The following is a 21826-nucleotide window of genomic DNA, read 5'->3' on the forward strand; positions in this document are numbered from 1 at the left end:
ATTTGCCCTGCATGCGATGTATGATTTGTCCTGCATGCGATGTATGATTTGTCCTGCATGCGATGTATGATTTGTCCTGCATGCGATGTATGATTTGCCCTGCATGCGATGTATGATTTGTCCTGCATGCGATGTATGATTTGTCCTGCACGTGATGTATGATTTGTCCTGCATGCGATGTATGATTTGCCCTGCATGCGATGTATGATTTGCCCTGCATGCGATGTATGATTTGTCCTGCATGCGATGTATGATTTGTCCTGCACGTGATGTATGATTTGTGCTGCACATGATGTATGATTTGTCCTGCATGTGATGTATGATTTGTCCTGCACATGATGTATGATTTGTCCTGCACATGATGTATGATTTGTCCTGCAAGCGATGTATGATTTGTCCTGCATGCGATGTATGATTTGTCCTGCATGCGATGTATGATTGCCCTGCATGCGATGTATGATTTGCCCTGCACATGATGTATGATTTGCCCTGCATGCGATGTATGATTTTTCCTGCATGCGATGTATGATATGTCCTGCATGCGATGTATGATTTGTCCTGCATGCGATGTATGATTTGCCCTGCATGCAATGTATGATTGCTCTGCATGCGATGTATGATTTGTCCTGCACATGATGTATGATTTGCCCTGCATGCGATGTATGATTGCCCTGCATGTGATGTATGATTTGTCCGGCATGCGATGTATGATTTGTCCTGCATGCGATGTATGATTTGTCCTGCATGCGATGTATGATTTGTCCTGCATGCGATGTATGATTTGTCCTGCATGCGATGTATGATTTGTCCTGCATGCGATGTATGATTTGTCCTGCATGCGATGTATGATTTGTCCTGCATGCGATGTATGATTTGCCCTGCATGCGATGTATGATTGCCCTGCATGCGATGTATGATTTGTCCTGCATGCGATGTATGATTTGTCCTGCATGCGATGTATGATTTGCCCTGCATGCAATGTATGATTGCTCTGCATGCGATGTATGATTTGTCCTGCACATGATGTATGATTTGTCCTGCACATGATGTATGATTTGCCCTGCATGTGATGTATGATTTGTCCTGCAGATGATGTATGATTTGCCCTGAATGTGATGTATGATTTGTCCTGCACATGATGTATGATTTGTCCTACATCCGATGTATGATTTGTGCTGCACATGATGTATGATTTGTCCTGCATGCAATTTATGATTTGTCCTGCACGCGATGTATGATTTGTCCTGCATGCGATGTATGATTTGTCCTGCATGCGATGTATGATATGTCCTACATGCGATGTATGATTTTTCCTGCATGCGATGTATGATTTGTCCTGCATGCGATGTATGATTTGTCCTGCATGTGATGTATGATATGTCCTGTATGCGATGTATGATTTGTCCTGCATGCGATGTATGATATATCCTGCATGCGATGTATGGTTTGTCCTGCATGCAATGTATGATTTGTCCTGCATGTGATGTATGATTTGTCCTGCATGCGATGTATGATTTGTCCTGTACACGATGTATGATTTGCCCTGCATGTGATGTATGATTTGTCCTGCAAGCGATGTATGATTTGTTCTGCATGTGATGTGTGATTTGTCCTGCATGTGATGTATGATTTGTCCTGCATGTGATGTATGATTTGCCCTGCATGCGATGTATGATTTGCCCTGCATGCGATGTATGATTTGTCCTGCATGCGATGTATGATTTGTCGTGCATGCAATGTATGATTTGTCCTGCATGCGATGTATGATTTGTTCTGCATGTGATGTATGATTTGTTCTGCATGTGATGTATGATTTGTCCTGCACACGATACATCATTTGCCTTGCACACGATGTATGATTTGCCCTGCATGTGATGTATGATTTGTCCTGCATGTGATGTATGATTTGTCCTGCACGCGATGTATGATTTGCCCTGCACGCGATGTATGATTTGTTCTGCATGCGATGTATGATTTGTCCTGCATGCGATGTGTGATTTGCCCTGCATGCGATGTATGATTTGTCCTGCATGCGATGTATGATTTGTCCTGCATGCGATGTATGATTTGTCCTGCATGCGATGTATGATTTGTCGTGCATGCAATGTATGATTTGTCCTGCATGCGATGTATGATTTGTTCTGCATGTGATGTATGATTTGTTCTGCATGTGATGTATGATTTGTCCTGCACACGATACATCATTTGCCTTGCACACGATGTATGATTTGCCCTGCATGTGATGTATGATTTGTCCTGCATGTGATGTATGATTTGTCCTGCACACGATGTATGATTTGCCCTGCACGCGATGTATGATTTGTTCTGCATGCGATGTATGATTTGTCCTGCATGCGATGTATGATTTGTCCTGCATGCGATGTATGATTTATCCTGCATGCGATGTATGATATGTCCTGCATGCGATGTATGATTTGCCCTGCATGCAATGTATGATTTGTACTGCAGGCGATGTATGATTTGTCCTGCATGCGATGTATGATTTGTCCTGCATGTGATTTATGATTTGTTCTGCATGCGATGTATGATTTGTCCTGCATGTGATGTATGATTTGTCCTGCATGTGATGTATGATTTGCCCTGCATGCGATGTACGATTTCTCCTGCATGCGATGTATGATTTGTCCTGCATGTGATGTATGATTTGCCCTGCATGTGATGTATGATTTGTCCTGCACATGATGTATGATTTGTCCTGCCTGTGATGTATGATTTGTCCTGCATGATGTATGATTTGTCCTGCATGCGATGTATGATATGTTCTGCATGCGATCTATGATTTGCCCTGCATGTGATATATGATTTGTCCTGCACATGACATATGATTTGTCCTGCACATGATGTATGATTTGCCCTGCATGTGATGTGTGATTTGTCCTGCAGATGATGTATGATTTGCCGTGCATGTGATGTATGATTTGTCCTGCACATGATGTATCATTTGTCCTGCATCCGATGTATAATTTGTGCTGCACATGATGTATGATTTGTCCTGCATGCAATTTATGATTTGTCCTGCATGCGATGTATGATTTGTCCTGCATGCGATGTATGATTTGTCCTGCATGCGATGTATGATTTGTCCTGCATGTGATGTATGATTTGTCCTGCACGCGACGTATGATTTGTCCTGCACATGATGTATGATTTGTCCTGCACATGATGTATGATTTGTCCTGCACATGATGTATGATTTGTCCTGCACATGATGTATGATTTGTCCTGCATAAGATGTATGATTTGCCCTGCATACGATGTATGATTTGTCCTGCATGTGATGTATGATTTGCCCTGCATGCGATGTATGATTTGTTCTGCATGCGATGTATGATTTGTCCTGCACACAATGTATGATATGTCCTGCATGCGATGTATGATTTGTCCTGCATGCGATGTATGATTTGTCCTGCATGATGTATGATTTGTCCTGCATGCAATGTATGATATGTTCTGCATGCGATGTATGATTTGCCCTGCATGTGATATATGATTTGTCCTGCACATGATGTATGATTTGTCCTGCATCCGATGTATGATTTGTGCTGCACATGATGTATGATTTGTCCTGCATGCAATTTATGATTTGTCCTGCATGCGATGTATGATTTGTCCTGCATGCGATGTATGATTTGTCCTGCATGCGATGTATGATTTGTCCTGCATGTGATGTATGATTTGTCCTGCACGCGATGTATGATTTGTCCTGCACATGATGTATGATTTGTCCTGCACATGATGTATGATTTGTCCTGCACATGATGTATGATTTGTCCTGCACATGATGTATGATTTGTCCTGCATAAGATGTATGATTTGCCCTGCATACGATGTATGATTTGCCCTGCATGTGATGTATGATTTGTCCTGCAAGCGATGTATGATTTGTTCTGCATGTGATGTATGATTTGTCCTGCATGCGATGTATGATTTGTCCTGCATGTCATGTATGATTTGCCCTGCATGCGATGTATGATTTGCCCTGCATGCGATGTATGATTTGCCCTGCATGTGATGTATGATTTGTCCTGCATGTGATGTATGATTTGCCCTGCATGTGATGTATGATTTGCCCTGCATGTGATGTATGATTTGTCCTGCATGTGATGTATGATTTGTCCTGCATGTGATGTATCATTTGTCCTGCACGCGATGTTTGATTTGTCCTGCATGTGATGTATGATTTGCCCTGCACGCGATGTATGGTTTGTCCTGCATGTGATGTATGATTTGCCCTGCACGCGATGTATGGTTTGCCCTGCATTGCTCCACAATGAGCTCAAGATGAACGTATCTTGATGTCCTGTCCTGCACGCCCTGCGTGTCCCTCCTATTAGCTCACCTGGAATGAAGTTTAGGGGAGCTTATGCGATGGCGCGTCGCCCGTTCGTTAGTCCGTAAACACTTGCAACTTCTTCTGCGAAACCGCTGATGGGATTGCGAGCAAATTTGGCACAAATAATATCTGTTGTGTTGTGACTAAAGTTTGTTCACGGTATTAAAAAAAATAATCAAAGTCTAAGGGGGTGTACGGGCGTCAAAGTGTGTCCAGGTTTGAATCCACAAAATAGGTATTTGCTTTCTTCTCTGAAACTACACGCACAACATTTTGCTGAAACTTGACCACAACCTTCACCACACATGCTGTACCAAAATTTAATTTTTTGCCCCTTTGGGGGTCTATGGGGTGGGGGGGGGGGGGGTTTCACCCCAAAATAGATATTTTCTTTCTCCACTCAGCAGATCCAAACCCGGCTACACCGTTGTTTATTCTATCGGTGTTGATTTATTATCTCAGCGACCTAAGGTGGACGCTGGACGGAAGTTCAGGTTATCTCAAAACGTTAAAGACGGATTTGGAAAAAAAAATCTTGATGGACAGGTTGGGTGTGTGATAAGGGCGAATTGATTCGATTTTGGTGAAGATCCGGATCTGGATCCGGATACTAACATTTTAAAAGTGATTATTCACCTTTAAGAGATAGGGCAAAAACGATATACAGCATAACATGACATCTAAAAAAGTTGTGGAAGGATCCGGAAAATAAATGGTGGATGTTCAGCCTGGCGGAGGTATGTTCTCTACTGGGTGCATTCTTGTCTTTTAACATCCCTTTACGATTTTCATTTCCTCAATTGCACTCAACACTCTTCTTTCTTTCATTTTCCCCCTTTAGAAAAAATAAGACTTACTTTACATCCATGAAAATGCTTCAGAAGAACAGCAAAAGGAATGATGTTCAAAACTGCACAGAGCTTAACGGCAACACTATTCTCCTACAATAACAACAAAACGAATGTTTTCATTGCATGGCCACATCCAACCACCTCTTATTGCCCCAATCCACAAATAAGAAAATTTAAATTTGAGAGAGAAATAAGTTTTCCAAGTTTTATTTTATGAGCAGCTTTTGTTTCCCCCTGAGACCATATTCAACAAAGTCACCACTGATGCTTGTAAGAGACTTACTCTGAGACGTTGGCTTTTTCAGAGAAGACTCTGAGCAAGAACTCGCCGTCCTCGTGAGGCTTAAATGTGGATGGCACAATCACGTACTCGCCAGGTGGCAGGCGGAATCGCTCTGTGACCTCCCGCAGGTTAATGTAAGATTCACTGTGAGCCACCGATTTGTTGTACAGGAAGACCTCTTTTGGAAGATGGTCCTTCTTGTCACGAAACTACTCGAAGAAAGGAAGAGAGTTCGACAAATAAGAAAGGAGGCAGAAGAAAAAAGGGTCACGTAGGGTATGTTGGGGGTGAAAGATATGGGTGTAAATCACAAGAGGTCAATATTATCTATAAATTATTAAAAATTATTACCATGAGTGAAAAATATTCTTTGTTTTCTAACTTGATAACCCTATTATTTTTCAAAGAGCAGCAACTGTATATGACAATACCATTTCACATTCCAATACTCTAGACTCTAGAGTGTCATCCAAGTGAACTTGCAGATGCGGATTGAAAAATAATTATGCATTTGTATCATTCGTTTTACGGTTTAAAACTGTTTAAAAAAATTGAAAAACGTTTTCATTAAGATCAACAACATGTTGCGTCCTAATGATCATCGTTTTGCAGTATTCCTTAAATTGGTCTGTAATCAGTATTAAAAATTCATTTCAAAGTGGAGTATGGAGAGTCCAACCAAGGAAGAATGTGAAATGGTTAAAACACCTAGCTTGAAGTTTCGATGCTCCGTATGACCATGAGTGTACATTAGACAACGAGAGGTACTCTTTCAAAAGCAAACAATCACTTTAGAGGGACAAAGAACCAGCTGTATGCCAGTGCATTTTCCTGCACATCAGATGGAAACACCAGCTGATATGTCTGCAAGCATAATAGTCTCCATACCTCTTCTGGAACCTGGAACATGAATGGTCAACATTAGTTTGGGCAAAATACATTGTATGGTATTTTTTTTTTTTATGGGATGACATATTCGCCATACAAAAGTCAAACCTCAAAGTTGACCTCATTTTCATTAACATTATCAAAAAATAATAGCCATTTAAAGAATAATGAGTTCCTTTGTAGCAATAGTGGGAAAATTAAAATAAACAAATAACTGAACGATCTGCTTCCATGTCAATATGTGAAATCAAAGCATTGAGAATCAATACAATTGATTTTTACCTGGTTGTGTGTGTACGTTCAATGAAATTATAAAAATATACAGTACTTTCGAACACTTTTTAAGCAGTTGGTAAAAAAACAAAATTCCATCAACTGCCTAGAGGCCATCAATTTTTATTACATATGCAAATATGACTGGATTTTTGAACCCCCTTTCTCTCATATTATGAAAATATTTTGTGGCCCTCTGCTTAGTTCTCATGTGTGCATTTCATATCTGCATGAATGGCAATGAGGTGTGAAAACGAAAAGCTGAGTGAAAGCGAGTTGAGAGTATGTGAACTTCAATTGGGTAGTACAGAGCAAAATGATAGTTACTCCGCGCACGCGTAGTGAAAAGTGTGGTTAAACCACTTCTGTCTGTCTACAAACGTCAACTGTTCGAGGAACAAACTAATTTAAATTGAACGTTACATTTTGAACACAAATTGGTACATGAATCGTAAAACGAAATTGTCGTTTAGTATTACTTTGGCTCTGAATTTGTCTCAATCGCGCATGCTCAGAGAGGAGAGAGATAATATTTTTACTTTGTCTGTCTGTCTGGCAGTCAAACAAAATTGAAAATCATTCCAAACAGCAAACTGACTGTGTTTAGGGACGTCAAAGTACAAAAACAACAGACATGAATAACTAATGTAACACATTAAATAAGGTGGTGTCATAGACACTGCGTCAACGGCGGTATAATTTTGGAATTTTTTTAATGTGCCCTTTTAAATTTTTATTCAATTGAATTATATACTTGAACACTCCAGAACACAAATCGCCTTTTTATCACTTTCAAAACCCTTCCGTTAAGTAGTAATTGGACAAAACATTACAGCATTTTACGTCATCAGACCAATGAAATTTCCCGCTCGTAGAGCCCGCCCATAGCCTTGTTTCTCAAAACAGCACGGGGGTAATGTGATCTATGAACTTTATACTTACTTATGTTATTGTGTTACCTAAAAATACTTTTTTTAAACCAATAAAAACATTTCTGTTCAGGTAATAACGAAGCTCATGACTAATAAATCTAATGCTATTGCAACCTTTCAGTGTCTTCCATTTCCAAGAGCCATAATCAAAACCGCACTGAGAGACTGTGAATAAAAAAAATAGCAGTTAATAAAATAACTGGAACGCTTTGTTGGAACAATCGGTTTTGCCGATTTCCTCCGAGGTTATAGCGGGGGAGTAACATGTCATAAAACACAAGAATCGTGCACTTTGTGACACCTTTTTGAAATTTGGCATGATGATAGGGCAGGTAATGAAATTTTAAAAACCATTGGCTACAAGTTGGCACACCCCTCTGATGGCCGGTAGCTGCAAAATTCAAAATGGCCGCCAATAGGTACGAAACGGACAATACCTCAGCTTCGACTGATCATATATCTAAGTGTAATACCACTTTTTCCATGTTTTCGAGTACAGAGAATCCATTTTTAAAGAGTATTTTAGGATTTGAGATCAATTTAAAGGTTACAGAGGAAATATCAATAGTAAACTAAACCGCCTCTCACCTCCAGGAGGGGGTGTGCCAACTTGTAGCCAGTGGTTTTTGAAAATCTCATGACCTGCCCTATCATCATGCCAAATTTCAAAAAGGGTCCATCGATCCTGCCCAGTAACAACCACTTTTTACGCATATCACTTTTTAAGAGATTCAGGATGACAGTTCCATTGATGCTTTGTGTTCCATTTAATATGTTTCTTCATTTGCTGCTTGACCTCAGTGACCTTTTAATTGACCTCAAGTCCTAAAATACTCTTTAAAAATGGATTATCTGTACTCGAAAACATGGAAAAAGTGGTATTACACTTAGATATACGATCTGTAGAAGCTGAGATATTGTCCGTTTCGTACTTATTGGAGGCCATTTTGAAGTTTGCAGCTACCGGCCACCAGGGGGGTGCGCCAACTTGTAGCCAGTGGTTTTTGAAAATCCCGTGCCCGGCCCAAACATCGTGCCAAATTTCAAAAAGGTGTCACAAAGTGCACGATTCCGACATGTTCCTCCACCGCTATTACAAGTATTGTGCAAACCAAGCTTTCTGCTTTTGCGTGGGAGTGCTTGGTCTTTATCACAAACTCAACGAAAGTGATCCGCCATAAAGCATTGTGATCGGTGTCAGGCCGAACGAGTGCTGCAATAAAAAAAAACCTCTGTTGCAATTCCAATGTCAACTCTACTTTACAGTCGAAAGGTCAAAGCGACACGATGTCTGATGCTTGCTCACCTTGTAGATCGTGAAGCCGATGGTGAGCATGGTGACTCTGCGCCGCGCCTCGCGCCGACGATGCTTCTGCATGAGAGCAACGATGAAAGAGCAAAGAACTTCATCATCGTCTGGGTCATCGTCCTCCTCGTAGAGCCTCAGTCGGTATTGTGGATTCGTCCAGAACGTGTCTGTAATGCAGTTGTTACACACTTCGCAACACTGACAGGTGCCCAAAACTTTCTCTGTAAAATAATGTTTTCCCTTTTAGTAAACTCCATGCAAACGTTTTTAGACTCTGCAGACCACATTCAGATAGATATCAGAGTTCAAACTTCCTGATGGCACATTTAGCAATTGCTCTCCAGTCTCCATTATACATTTAAAGTAATGATCATTTCAAAGCCAGTGATGGATTTTCCCCTATTTCACGAGCTGTCAATGCCTTCACCATTGGCCCTGGCACAAGTTTCCAAATGTGCTCCAAACAATTCAAACCTGTGTTGTTTAGCTGCATGCACAACCAACCAAGACACTTAAAACTCACCATCGTTCATTCACCACCTTATTCACTCAACTGTAGAATCGTCTTCCTGAGTCTGTTTCCTCAAGCTGTTCCATTCCAGATTTCAAATCTGCTACCCACTGCCACCTCGTGGCCTCTCTCATAACTACTGAGATCCTGTTCCCATCTTTCACCTGCAATTCCTTCCTTTGCCATCCACTCTTACATGAACTTTCAAGTGTGTAAAACTTTTTTGGAGTAATGAATGAATGAATTATCGTTTTAAGGCCATTTTCCCCGCTAGAGCGGGAGTTAGCCTTGCGGGCCCCATGACAATCATGGTTCCCTGTTTGAAGCAATGTTTTTATGGCCGGATGCCCTTCCTGACGCCAACCCTTAGTCGCCTCTTACGATGCGCAGGGATACGGTGTACCTATTCTAAATCGGGGCACACACCCTGATCATTCATCCCAGCAAGCTGGTACTCTATTTGCCGACCTCGGAAGGATGACAGGCTGAGTCAACCCCCCTGGTGTTAATTTAGTGATCGACCGGGATTTGAACTCAGGATCCAAAGATCCCAAGCCTGCACCCTAACCGCTAAGTCAACACCAGGCTTCATCTTGTAGACTTTATAGTTTTAGCTTTAGTATAAAAATTCCATTATTATACAGCTTTTATCGAGCTATTCTTTGTCTATATTTGTGTGAAGTAGATCAGACAGCAGCTGTTCATTACCGTGTCATTCAGTGTCTTTTGTGAATTATCAGTGCTGGGAGTTGATTAGGTTGAACAAATGTTATTGAGTTTTTTTTTTGTAATTGTCACTTTAGAGAGCATTTCGATGTATTTTTGGGTCGATTGTAACAAGTAAAATACTTGTAATGCTATTATAACAAAAACTGTTGTTATAAATTCCCAGGATCCTCGTCGCCACCAGTTCCGCGATCTGATGCATGCAATGCGGCGATTGCCAGAGTCGTCATGCTAATCGGGATTAAAACCTTGACGTCAGACCAGTTCGTTATCGTACCATGTCCAATAGGAATTAATGACAGAAGATAGTTGAACGGAATTGTTCAATTGCTCATAGATTGTATTCGTAATATATTTACTCTTCAACTATAGTAAATTGTAATGGTAACAGTATGTATCATTGAATGCGTTATCGTATTGTCCTGAAGTTTGCAACGTAAATTGTCAATGAATGCATCCTCACAGAGTTTTCATTGTATCTTCAAAGTTTTTCATGCATCTCCACCTGCAATGCTCAATAAACTGTTGTAGCAAGACCAGCCGTTCTTATTTCGTCCATCACATCTGTCCACGTTCATCTTACTCGTTAGCTTGTTTCTATGACATCACAGTGCAGGGTGTTCTTTCGTTAACTTTATCAAAATGTATTTTCTCCAATCAACCAAAAATGTTTTGTTTACAATGTAATTCTGCTCTGGATTTTGCTAGAAAAAAAAAACTAGAAGATAAAAGCACAGAAAGAAAATGGTTCAGTACAAGATTTGGAGAACACCAGAAACGATTTGTTTAGGTTTTGTCATGGGGTAAGGACAAAGGGTTCGCATCGCAGGGGTTATGGGTTAAAATCTCACAAACGGAAGTCGTATTATGTTTAGAATCTCAAAACTGAGCTAGTCTCAGTATAATTTAGTTTTAGTTATTTAATTGTCACAAAAGATCCAGCTGTCTCTGAAAAAGACCTTCAGGAAGGGGGCTAATCTGTAGGCCAAACCTGGTGCTGAATTATAGATCGTGCAGGTCCAGATTCTGAGTTCGATTCTTAAAATGCCCTTAGAGACATTTTATGGTCCATCTAAAGTCTAGATTCTGACTTTACATGGACCATAAAATGATGCACCGTATTTTTCGGCATACAAGTTGATACTTTTTTTTCCTGGAAGTCCGAGACTTGACTTGTACTCAAAATTGACTTCTCCGTGGATTAAAATATTGACTCCTCCTATATTAAACAACAGGTAGAATTGCTTTGCAATACATGGCATCTTATTTGCTGAAATCATTGCCCGGAACATTTGCTGATTGGGTGAGCAATGCATTGTTAATCCGCTCACTTAACCATGCAAAAGTATCCAATCAATAACCAGCACGCATTCACCAGCTATGTTAGGTCCATCACTTTCAATCCTAATTGTATGTATCCTTCCATTACTACATCATCTCAAAACGTCTCCTGTAAAGTGACACAAGTCGTACACAGCAGCTTTTAATCAGTTGGTAGCTGTTAAGTTTGCAGAGGAAAATGGCGGTACAGGCAAGTGCACACTTTGGAACATTGTGTCAAGCTATTTATTACATCTGAACTTACATCTGAAGTTGAACCATAAAAAAGGCATGAGATAAAGAAATATAGACAAGTATGGGCCTCTCATCTACTACATAAGAGAGCAGTTGGTCTGTCTGTGTGTGTGTGTGTGTGTGTCGCCATTTTTCTCAGAGATGGCTGAACGGATCTTCGTCAAACTTTCAGAGGTTCATCAGTGAGTGCCTGGGAGTGTTTTAGGCAAAAACAAAAAAAAGTTGGTTTTTCTGGATTAAAAAATAAATAAATCGCTCGATAGTGCCTAAGCCCTTTTATTAATGACAGTTATATACAAGTACACATTCACATAAATAAATACAAAACAATCACCAGACATTTGAACACAAATAAATCAAACAATTCCGGAAGTGTACGAAGTTGGTGGTAGGGCTTCTTCTTCTTCCTGAGCGTCATCACACTTAACCTCAGAAACGTGATGAACGGTACATTCACCAGCATATATTCAACGAAAAGGTAAAATGATGATTTGACATTTGTGATGGATTCTGATTTGGATGTAATTGCTTTTCCATTATATTTTCCCTCATTTCAAATATGTTAATGTTTCTTTTTCGCTTGAGCAATGCCAGGTACTCCAGCTATAAACGCTTATGTTCAACACTCCAGCTATAAATGCAGTTCAACACTGCATTTAACATTTAACCCACAGCATTTAACCCCTGACTATCTCTCCTCGTTCTCCTTCCTTTTGCTTTGATTATTTACCTATTTATTTTTGTCTTTTTGCACTTGTTTTTTGTACTCTGTCAAAGCGTCTTTGGGCTTCTTGAAAAGCGCTATATAAAATAAATGTATTATTATTATTATTATTATGTATTTTACCCGGAGTACAAATACAAATACAACTTTGTCTGGGGGGTAACATAGGCTTTGTGGCTGCGGCCTTATTCAGGGGTGTGGGGGACCGGAGAGGGGCATAAATTATCCATGTAAATGTGTACCGTGTAGCGCCACCTGGTGATGGTGGCAGAGGGTATTACAATTCCCTTTTTTTTTTACCTGGGCAACACTGAGGTTATGAATCACTTTTTGCATGAGAAAAGTTTTCCTCCTTCCCTTCCCCTCCCCCCCCCCCTCCCCCAAAACGGAGGAGCCTGTTAAAGCCACCTCCCCCCCCCCCCCCCAAATGTATATGTAGTATATCTTTCCCCTCCCTCTCCACTCACCTCCCCCTCCCATCCCCTCACCTCCTCTACCCTTCCATTCCCCTCCCCCCACTTCCTTCCTCACTTCCTCAGACCTCCCTCTACTGCTTCCTCCCCCCCCCTGGCAACGCCGGGTACTCCTGCGAGTACCTTATTAAGTTATTCACTTACTAGGATAGTTTCGGCAGCCTCCCGCAGAGCAACCACGCACCCATCGCCCCTCACTGGTCGATACAGTCCATTTGTGTGTATGCTCATCACTCAAAGCATCTGGAGTCAAGTTACAAATCTCTAGTTTGGTGAAGTTCCTTTTGAAATCCTCAAATGCCATCCTGAAGTATCCAACATCACAGGGGAAATGTTATTAGTAACAAGCACAAAAAATAATACATAAATCGATGCAATACGTTCATGGCCTAATCGATGAAGTATTACCAGAATTCACCATCGTCTTTCAATTGCCATTGTAGATGCTTTTTGTCTTCTGGATCATCAATGTTTTCCCACTCTTTAGAGCTGCACAGATCATTCACAATTTTTAGAAAATTATTGTTGGAGGAAAACTAGTAGAAGTGGACATTAATCACACCAATGTGTTCCTGTTTCTCATACTTATCACTCCAAGGTCCAATCCATTCAACATGGCCCCAAGGATTGCGAAGTCTCACCAACTGGTTCAGTTTCCCTAAACTTTTGACCTGCACAGCCATCACAATGCATACTTCATCTTTGTTTTTCTGAATAAGATGTAGCAATACAAACAGAGAATGTGCTTGTTGAGCTAGTTACAAACTTCCATCAATCAATATTGTTATGGTCGCATGGTTTGTCCGGCTGCCCGGTTCAAATCCAGCGAGTCGCCGCAATGCGACCATAGCGGTCAGCTGAGTCGGCAGTCCTGAGCCGGATTAAGGCCTTTCCACTTCCGATTCTGCACCTGTGGCACCGTCAAATTAGCCAAGAGTTACGCCTATTACGTAGGCCTCATTCCCAATTACGGCCGAGCGATGCCGAGAGGCACACGGTACGGTCTGGATATGCGGCGTTGCATGTCACAGCCAATTATTCCCTCAATGGGCCTTTCCTTAATCACCAAAGAGAACCACGACAGCCAGAATTAATCCCGAGACCAGGTATATATTAATAAAGATCATGCACAGGGGAAAGAAGCAATACAGGAACAAACTAGAACAGCACTCAATAGAGTGCATACCCAAGCCAGGCTGAATAGTTTACGTTTTGTTTCCCACTGATAGGCCGGATCTGGATCCGCACCTGAACCAAAATATATCCAGGTTGTCCTTGTCACCTACTCAACTCATCCACCAAGTTTTGTCTGAATATGTCTATAACGTTTTGAAATATTATGCTATAATATAGTTTTGAAGAATCGCATTAAAATTGAAAAATTCTCGTATCCAGATCAGGATTTGGATCTTCACCAAAATTGAATTAATTCTTCCTTGTCACACACCCAACCTTTCGACCAAGTTTCATCCGAATCCATCCATAACATTGAGATATCACGTCATATATCGTTTTTGGGGCCATCTCACAATGGTGGGGAAGACCCTTCATCCTGATATTCTGAGGTAAGGGACCTTGGCTGATGGGGCATATCCCATTCTCCTGGAAATACTCATGCCGCAAATACTTGTACTTTACGTTTATGCAAGAAATTCACTTTAAGGAAATAACCACACTGTATTAAGCATATTTAACCAACTCGGAGTCATTTCCACAATACTATATTATATTGTCACGTGATCCCCCTCGGTGAAGACCGGGAAATCACGGATGGCAATTCGAGCGTTAATTTGAGGTGACGATCAAATACGGACTTACTATCTATGCGCGAGAGCAAGAGAGAAGAAGAAGAGGCCAGCAGCTTTTACCTGACGATCCCGAGCAGTCTTCAAACCTGCAGGAAATAAACTAAACGAATGCGGAATTAAATGTACAAAAATAATAGTTTTATTAACGGAACCCGAGAACAAGAACGCGACGGTAAATAAATGTCCTAAATTGGGATCCCTCACACCAGACGTATCACACGGACGAAGGGAAAATAAATGAAAAGAAGCGTTGTGCATGATCTATTGCACTTATCTCAACTGGCTGGTGTGTTCTCGTCAAAGTCGCCAAACTCGAGCACGCAATCCGGACGCAGCTCTGGTGTTGGCGGGGCTGCCCGGTCGTTGGCGCGAAGCAGGCCTCCGTTGGCAGGGACCTCTCACTCCTCGCTTCTAGGCCTCACTGGGCGTCCCATTCGCCCCTGCTTCTCCATGCTGCAGTGACAAGCCGCGCTGGTATGCCCGTCGCTTGCACGGAGAATCCAACTCTTCGTGCTTGCTCAACCGTCTCTCCACCAAAGTCCGAAGGCCAGACAATTTAGCGGAATGCAAGGGAAGTCCAGGGCAGGCTGGACCTACTCAGAAGGTCCAGCGCAAGAGAGGAAAATGTCGGTCTCTCTTCAGTTTTTATCAACCCCTCGTGACGTCATCTCTCTCATCTCTCTCTCTCTCTCTCTCTCTCTCTCTCTCTCTCTCCCAATCCCTGCCGGCCAACATCACAGGCTCAATTATCTACCAATGGCCGCGTCACTTCTCTCTCATGCCATCAGTCTGTGGCCAATCAGTTTGTTGCTTCCTTCCACCAATCAATGGCCAGCTTCTTGCCCCTGCCTTGACCAATCACAAGCTTCATCCTACCTCGTCTCCCTATTGGTGGTGTCTTGTCCAATGGTGTGATCTCCCCACCAAACCCCTCGATCAATCCCTCGCGAGGTGGGCGTGTCCTCAGCCTGCCTGAGCAATGTGTGTCTGCCAAGTCGGGTTTGTCAGCCCAAGTGCGTCAATCTGGGTTCCGGTTAGTCTTATTGTTATTATGGAGGGGGGGGGGGGGATTTAAGTAGTGTGTGTGGTGTAACTAATGGGCCTAACTAATGTCTATGGTGCGTTGCCATACGGGACACAGGGATGATCACCAGGTCTGACACACAGGGGAATTAACATAATACCTACTCTATCTAACACAACGATCATCCTTGTATGATCAAAAGATACACTTACACGAACAAACCGCCTAGACAGAACTTATTACATGTGGGATCATGTATATATCACTTATATATCAATATCACGACAGTCGGAGCACCTACCTATGCAGATCTACCTAAATCTATATATATCACTACCCCAAAATTCATAATAATATTATATGCATATATGAAAGTATATTATTCAGTCATATTTACGATGCTTGTTTAAGCACAGAAAAGCTTGTGGAAGAACTTGAGGTTTCTTTGCTAGAAAACTAAAAATAAAGGTGTTATAGATGAAAGAAAAATGGAAAATAAGACTTGTTTAGGGAACACAACAAAGGAGCTTGCTGAGTATGAATGCAAATAAATACCAATGTCATTGTAGTAAATATACCTCGTCTACTCCAGTTACAGCATATGCGTGATTCCGCACCAGTCCCATTGCTGTTCTGGATTCTGCCATAAGTGGCTTTGTACTCTAGAATGATCACCAAAAACACTCCGATTAATGTCTAACAGTAGTACGGAGGTCAAAAGTAAAAAAAACACTCATTATTTTAAAAGCCATTTTGAAAACTGTTTTGATAACATTAAGATGTCAACATTAAAGGTTGAAGCATTTTATTATGTTGAAGAAACTTGGTTTTTCACAAAGATACAATTGGTCTTTGTCTCCCAAATACAAACGATTTCATCAATTTATTTCTTGGAACATCGAATTCAGATGAGATATACTGTATGTTAATAAATACATTGTAGGGCTTAAAAGAGACCGTAAGACTGAATTAACCTATCCAACAATGTTGGAGGGTATCAAAAAAAAAAAAATTGCACCTTCTCTCTGATGACATCAGGTACGACTGCACCATCCATCCCATTTGCTGAATTAATCATGGAGCCTTCCTTTGCAGCAATGGCTGGATCAGAGTCATGGATATTCTGATCAGCATTGTGAGCATGATCAACACATTGGCGCTCATCCACCATCATAGAGTGTAAAAGTCCCAAAGCCGCATATCCAGATGTCCCGCACTGCCAGCAAACACCACCCTGCTGCCCAACAAAGAAACTTTACAAAATTAGAAATCCGGGAATATTTTATATTATTGAAAGACAAAAGTAATTGAAATTGATTTGGACAAAGCAGCAAAGAAAAGAACAAGATTCAGGTTTGTTTGGCAAGTCCTTACTTCAATGGAACAACCCATGAGAGATTGTCTCAAGTTAGCTTTCTTCATGATCTTGAAGAGGTATTTAGGACTCTTTCTGAGTTCGTAGCATTCTGTAACCCCTTCAGTAAAGTCCTCCATTGCTTCAGTTGTATTTCCTCCCTTCAGGGCTTCATACGAGCCGTGTATCCTGGACGTGACACAAAACGGCTTTTTAACCGTTAAAGGTACCGCATATACCAATATTGTAATTGATCATTTTTACAGAAATCTGCAATATGCCTAAACAACATTTATTAGTCCGTTCCCTGCACAGCAGGAGACGGGGTTTTGCAATCAGGTGTGTATGTGTATGTGTGTGTGTGTGTGTGTGTATGTGTGTGTGTGTGTGTGTGTGTGTGTGTGTGTGTGTGTGTGTATGTATGTATGTGTGTGCGTGTATGTGTGTGTGTGTGTGTGTGTATGTGTGTGTGTGTATGTGTGTGTGTGTGTGTATATATACGTGTGTGTGTGTGTATGTGTGTTTGTGTGTGTGTGTGTGTGTGTGTGTGTATATATACGTGTGTGTGTGTGTGTGTATGTGTGTTTGTGTGTGTGTGTGTGTGTGTGTGTATGTGTGTGTTTGTATGTGTGTGTGTGTATGTGTGTGTGTGTGTATGTGTGTGTGTGTGTATATATACGTGTGTATATATACGTGTGTGTGTGTGTGTGTGTGTGTGTGTGTGTGTTTGTATGTGTGTGTTTGTCCAGGCTGTAACCTTTTTACTATTTGAGTTTTGTCATAAAATTTTCAACAAAGCTATGTTATGATAATATGGAGAATGCAAATTAATAATTTCGTCAAAAAGCTCAAAGATCAGCGTCACATAAAATCGTCAATTTTAATCCAATTGACCTGAAATTTTAAGAATTTGCATATTGGGTCACTAAATTGATTCACCAATCAAAAGCTAAAAGCCGATTGTTTTTTTGTTAGATCAAAAGGTCAAAGGTCAAAGTTGCGTAAAATCACCAGTTTTCACCCGATTGACCTGAAATTTAAAGAATTTGCATATCGGGTCACAGGGTTGATTCAGCAATCAAAAGCTAGATCTAGAAATCAAAAGCTAGATTCACCAATCAAAAGCTAAAGCAAAAGCTAGCCAGATCTAAAGCTCAAAGGTAATGGCTGCATGGTCATCAATTTTATTTTGTAAAAACTGTTTTCGTTATTTTGACTATAGGGAAGAAGAAGAACACGTCTGATTACAAACGGACGCAGACTGGCCTTGCATTTTTAGATGCTTTCTGGTTTATTTATTTTATTCTTACGAGCTTATGAGTGACCTTAGCATACAAAGAGGATTCACCAGTAAAGGGATTGTAAATCTTACTTGGCATATGCCTTTTCCAACAATGCACTCCAAAACTCATTCCTTTCCATGGAATGTACAAACACAAGTTGGTTTCTGCAAGTGGGAAGTCTGTCATCAACCACAACATCAACCCATTCCCCAAACCGCCAAAACTGCAGGGGGATAGGGGGTGGGAGGGGCGGGGGCAGGGGGAGGAAAATGCATCGAAATAAGCATCAACAACTACCATACATAATCAACCTTGGAAATGTAAATATAGTATTAAAGCGCGGCGTTACGCGCGCTGCTTGTGAGCAAGGAGGAAGCGGACAAGCGGTAACATATAAATGTCTTTATTGTAAGACTACACTGTAACACTCTACTCCTCCGGGCTGGTCGCCCGGTGTATATCATGAGGCCACGCCTACCCCTCGGGCGTGGCCACCGCCCACTTCGTGCGTGGAATGATGTCACCACGCCAGTGGGCTTTTGTGTCCACCACACGCGCCCCCCCAGAATTCCCGCGCACCTGGAGGGCCAGTTTGCGGGGCAGACGAATGACCCGGCCGAAGCGCCCCCTGGCGATCGGCGGCGTCCGGGGTGCAGGGATACCAGGTGGGATGCCCCTGGCTGCCCCTGGGATGGGTGCAGGACCGGGGGGCGCCGTGGCGGCGGGGCTGGGCGGTGCCGGGGGTCCGCCCGCAGGAGGGCGGCCCCGACGTGGGGGTCGGGCCACTGGCGGTGGATGGTCCACATCGAGGTGGGCCGGCTTGAGGCGGTCTACCGAAACGCGGTCAGGAGTACCGCCGATGTCCAGGGTGAAGTGCTTCGCCCCGGTCTCCAGCACGCGGAAAGGCCCGTCGTACGGGGGCCGCAGTGGTGTCCGATGGGCATCGTGGCGGACGAAGACGTACTCCGCCGTGCGAAGCTCCGGGGCGACGTGCGTCGGTGGGTGCCCGTGGCATGCCGTTGGCACCGGGGCGAACCTCTGGGCGGTCTCTTGCAGAGCGGAGCGCTGCTGTGCCGCGGACCATGGTGCCGTGGAGTCGGGGAGGAACTCGCCCGGCACCCGCAGCGGTTGCCCGAAGACCAACTCCGCCGCGGATGCGCGCAGGTCCTCCTTGGGCGCCGTCCGGAGGCCCAGCAGGACCCAGGGGAGCCTGTCGACCCAGCCGCCGTCGCGGAGGGTGGCCCGGAGCGCGGCCTTCAATGAGCGGTGAAATCGCTCACACAGGCCGTTAGCCTGGGGGTGGTAGGCCGTGGTTCGGTGCAGCCGGACCCCGAGCCCCTGCGCAACCGCCCCCCAGAGCTCCGAGGTGAACTGGGGGCCGCGGTCGGATGAGATGTCTGAGGGGGCGCCGAACCGGGCGACCCAGGTGGCGATGAAAGCCTGCGCGACATCGGCCGCCGTTGTCGACGCCAAGGGCACGGCCTCCGGCCACCGGGTGGTGCGGTCCACCATGGTGAGGACGTAGGTGAAACCCCGCGAGGGGGGCAGAGGTCCCACCAGGTCCACGTGGACGTGGTCAAACCGGCGTTCCGGCACCGTGAACGGGGCCAACGGGGCCTGGGTGTGCCGGTGCACCTTGGCGCGCTGGCACGCGAGGCACGTCCTGGCCCAGCCGCGGACGGCCTTCCGGAGGCCATGCCAGACGAACTTGTCGGCGATCAGCCTTTGGGAGGCCCTCGCGCCCGGGTGGGACAAGCCGTGGATGGCGTCAAACACCTGGCGCTGCCAGCCCGCGGGCACAATGGGGCGAGGATGCCCGAGGGAGACGTCGCACAAGAGGGCCGCGCCCGCGCCGTCGAACGGCACCTCGGTGACGCGGAGGCCCGTGACGGCGGTCCGCAAGGCCTGGACGTCGGGGTCAGCGGCCTGGTCCGCTGCCATCCGGGCATAGTCGATGCCGAGGTGGACTGCGTGGGCGACGGCCCGGGAGAGGCAATCCGCAACCGGGTTGTCCTTCCCCGCGACGTGCTGGATGTCCGTCGTGTACTCGGACACGGCCGAGAGGTGACGCTGCTGCCGGGCCGACCACGGCTCGGTGACCTTGCCCATCGCGAAGATCAGCGGCTTGTGGTCGACGAAGGCAGTGAACGCCCGGCCCTCGAGCAGATGGCGGAAGTGCCTGACCGCCAAGTGAAGTCCGAGCAACTCGCGGTCGAAGGTACTGTAACAGCGTTCGGGCGGGCGAAGCTGCCGGCTAAAGAACGCCAGCGGTTGCCAAGCTCCACGCACCCATTGCTCGTGCACCGCACCCACCGCGTAGTCCGAGGCATCGGTGGTGAGGGCGATCGGTGCATCGGGCGCCGGGTGCGCGAGCATGGTGGCGTTAGCCAAAGCGAGCTTCGCGCCCGTGAACGCCGTGTCCATCTGCTCGGTCCAGGTAACGTCGCCTTTGCCCGGCTTACCTCGGAGAGCTTCGTGCAGGGGGCGCAGGAGCTGGGCGATACGGGGCAGGAACCGATGGTAAAAGTTCACCATGCCCAGGAACTCCTGCAGCCCTCTGATCGTGCGGGGGCGCGGAAACCCCTTCACCGCCTCCACCTTGGCCGGCAGGGGGACGGCTCCGTGCCTGGTGACACGGTGCCCCAGAAAATCGATTGTGGCGGCGCCGAACCGGCACTTTGCGGGGTTCACAATCAGGCCATGCTGGCCCAGGCGTTCGAAGAGCGTGCGGAGGTGGCGTAGGTGCTCTTCGCGGGACGCGCTGGCGACGAGGATATCGTCCAGGTAGACGTAGACAAAATCCAAGTCGCGCAGGACGCTGTCCATCAGTCGCTGGAACGCCTGAGCCGCATTCTTCAGACCGAAGGGCATGCGCAGGAACTCGAAGAGTCCGAATGGCGTGATGACCGCCGTCTTCGGGACGTCCTCCGGCCTGACGGGGACCTGATGGTAGCCGCGTATGAGGTCCACCTTCGAGAAGAAGGACCTGCCCGCCAAACGGGCGGAAAAGTCCTGAATGTGGGGGACGGGGTAGCGGTCGGGAGTCGTGGCGTCATTGAGACGGCGATAGTCCCCGCACGGTCGCCATCCCCCGCCGGGCTTCGGCACGATGTGCAGCGGCGACGCCCAAGCGCTCTCTGAGCGCCGAACGATGCCGAGTCGCTCCAGGGTAGCGAACTCCGCTTTTGCCACCGCCAGCTTCGTCGGCTCGAGGCGGCGTGCCCGGGCGTAGACCGGTGGCCCGACGGTGGGGATGTGATGGGCCACCCCGTGCTTGACGGCCCCCGCCGAGAAGGTGGGCCACGTGAGGGTCGGGAAGCCGGCGAGGAGGCGGGTGAATGCGTCCGCTGCCGGAAGCGTACAGACCAACGTGGCCGGAACCGAATCGTTCGGCAAGCCGCTTGGCAAGCCGCTCGTTGAGCTGGGCAACGCACATGCGAGCGAGCTGAACGTCTCGG

At 45.0% G+C, this 21826-nt stretch overlaps 1 protein-coding gene across 1 annotated transcript in view; it reads right to left on the reverse strand.

Moving 5' to 3' along the window:
* Positions 1–21826, reverse strand: part of LOC137436734 (calpain-3) — a 129631-nt gene that overhangs the window by 69339 nt on the left and 38466 nt on the right. The window contains exons 5-14 of the mRNA XM_068130779.2: positions 18458–18591; positions 17106–17274; positions 16750–16968; positions 16310–16393; positions 13485–13570; positions 13308–13388; positions 13044–13204; positions 8888–9057; positions 6377–6388; positions 5489–5697 (exon numbers count right to left, since the gene is read on the reverse strand). Coding sequence (XP_067986880.2) covers positions 5489–5697; positions 6377–6388; positions 8888–9057; positions 13044–13204; positions 13308–13388; positions 13485–13570; positions 16310–16393; positions 16750–16968; positions 17106–17274; positions 18458–18591 — 1325 coding nt within the window. The remainder of the gene's footprint in view (positions 1–5488; positions 5698–6376; positions 6389–8887; positions 9058–13043; positions 13205–13307; positions 13389–13484; positions 13571–16309; positions 16394–16749; positions 16969–17105; positions 17275–18457; positions 18592–21826) is intronic.

The sequence above is a fragment of the Myxine glutinosa genome, chromosome 11 (assembly GCF_964187855.1).
Source record: "Myxine glutinosa chromosome 11, kmMyxGlut1.1, whole genome shotgun sequence".
Lineage (NCBI taxonomy): Eukaryota > Metazoa > Chordata > Myxini > Myxiniformes > Myxinidae > Myxine > Myxine glutinosa.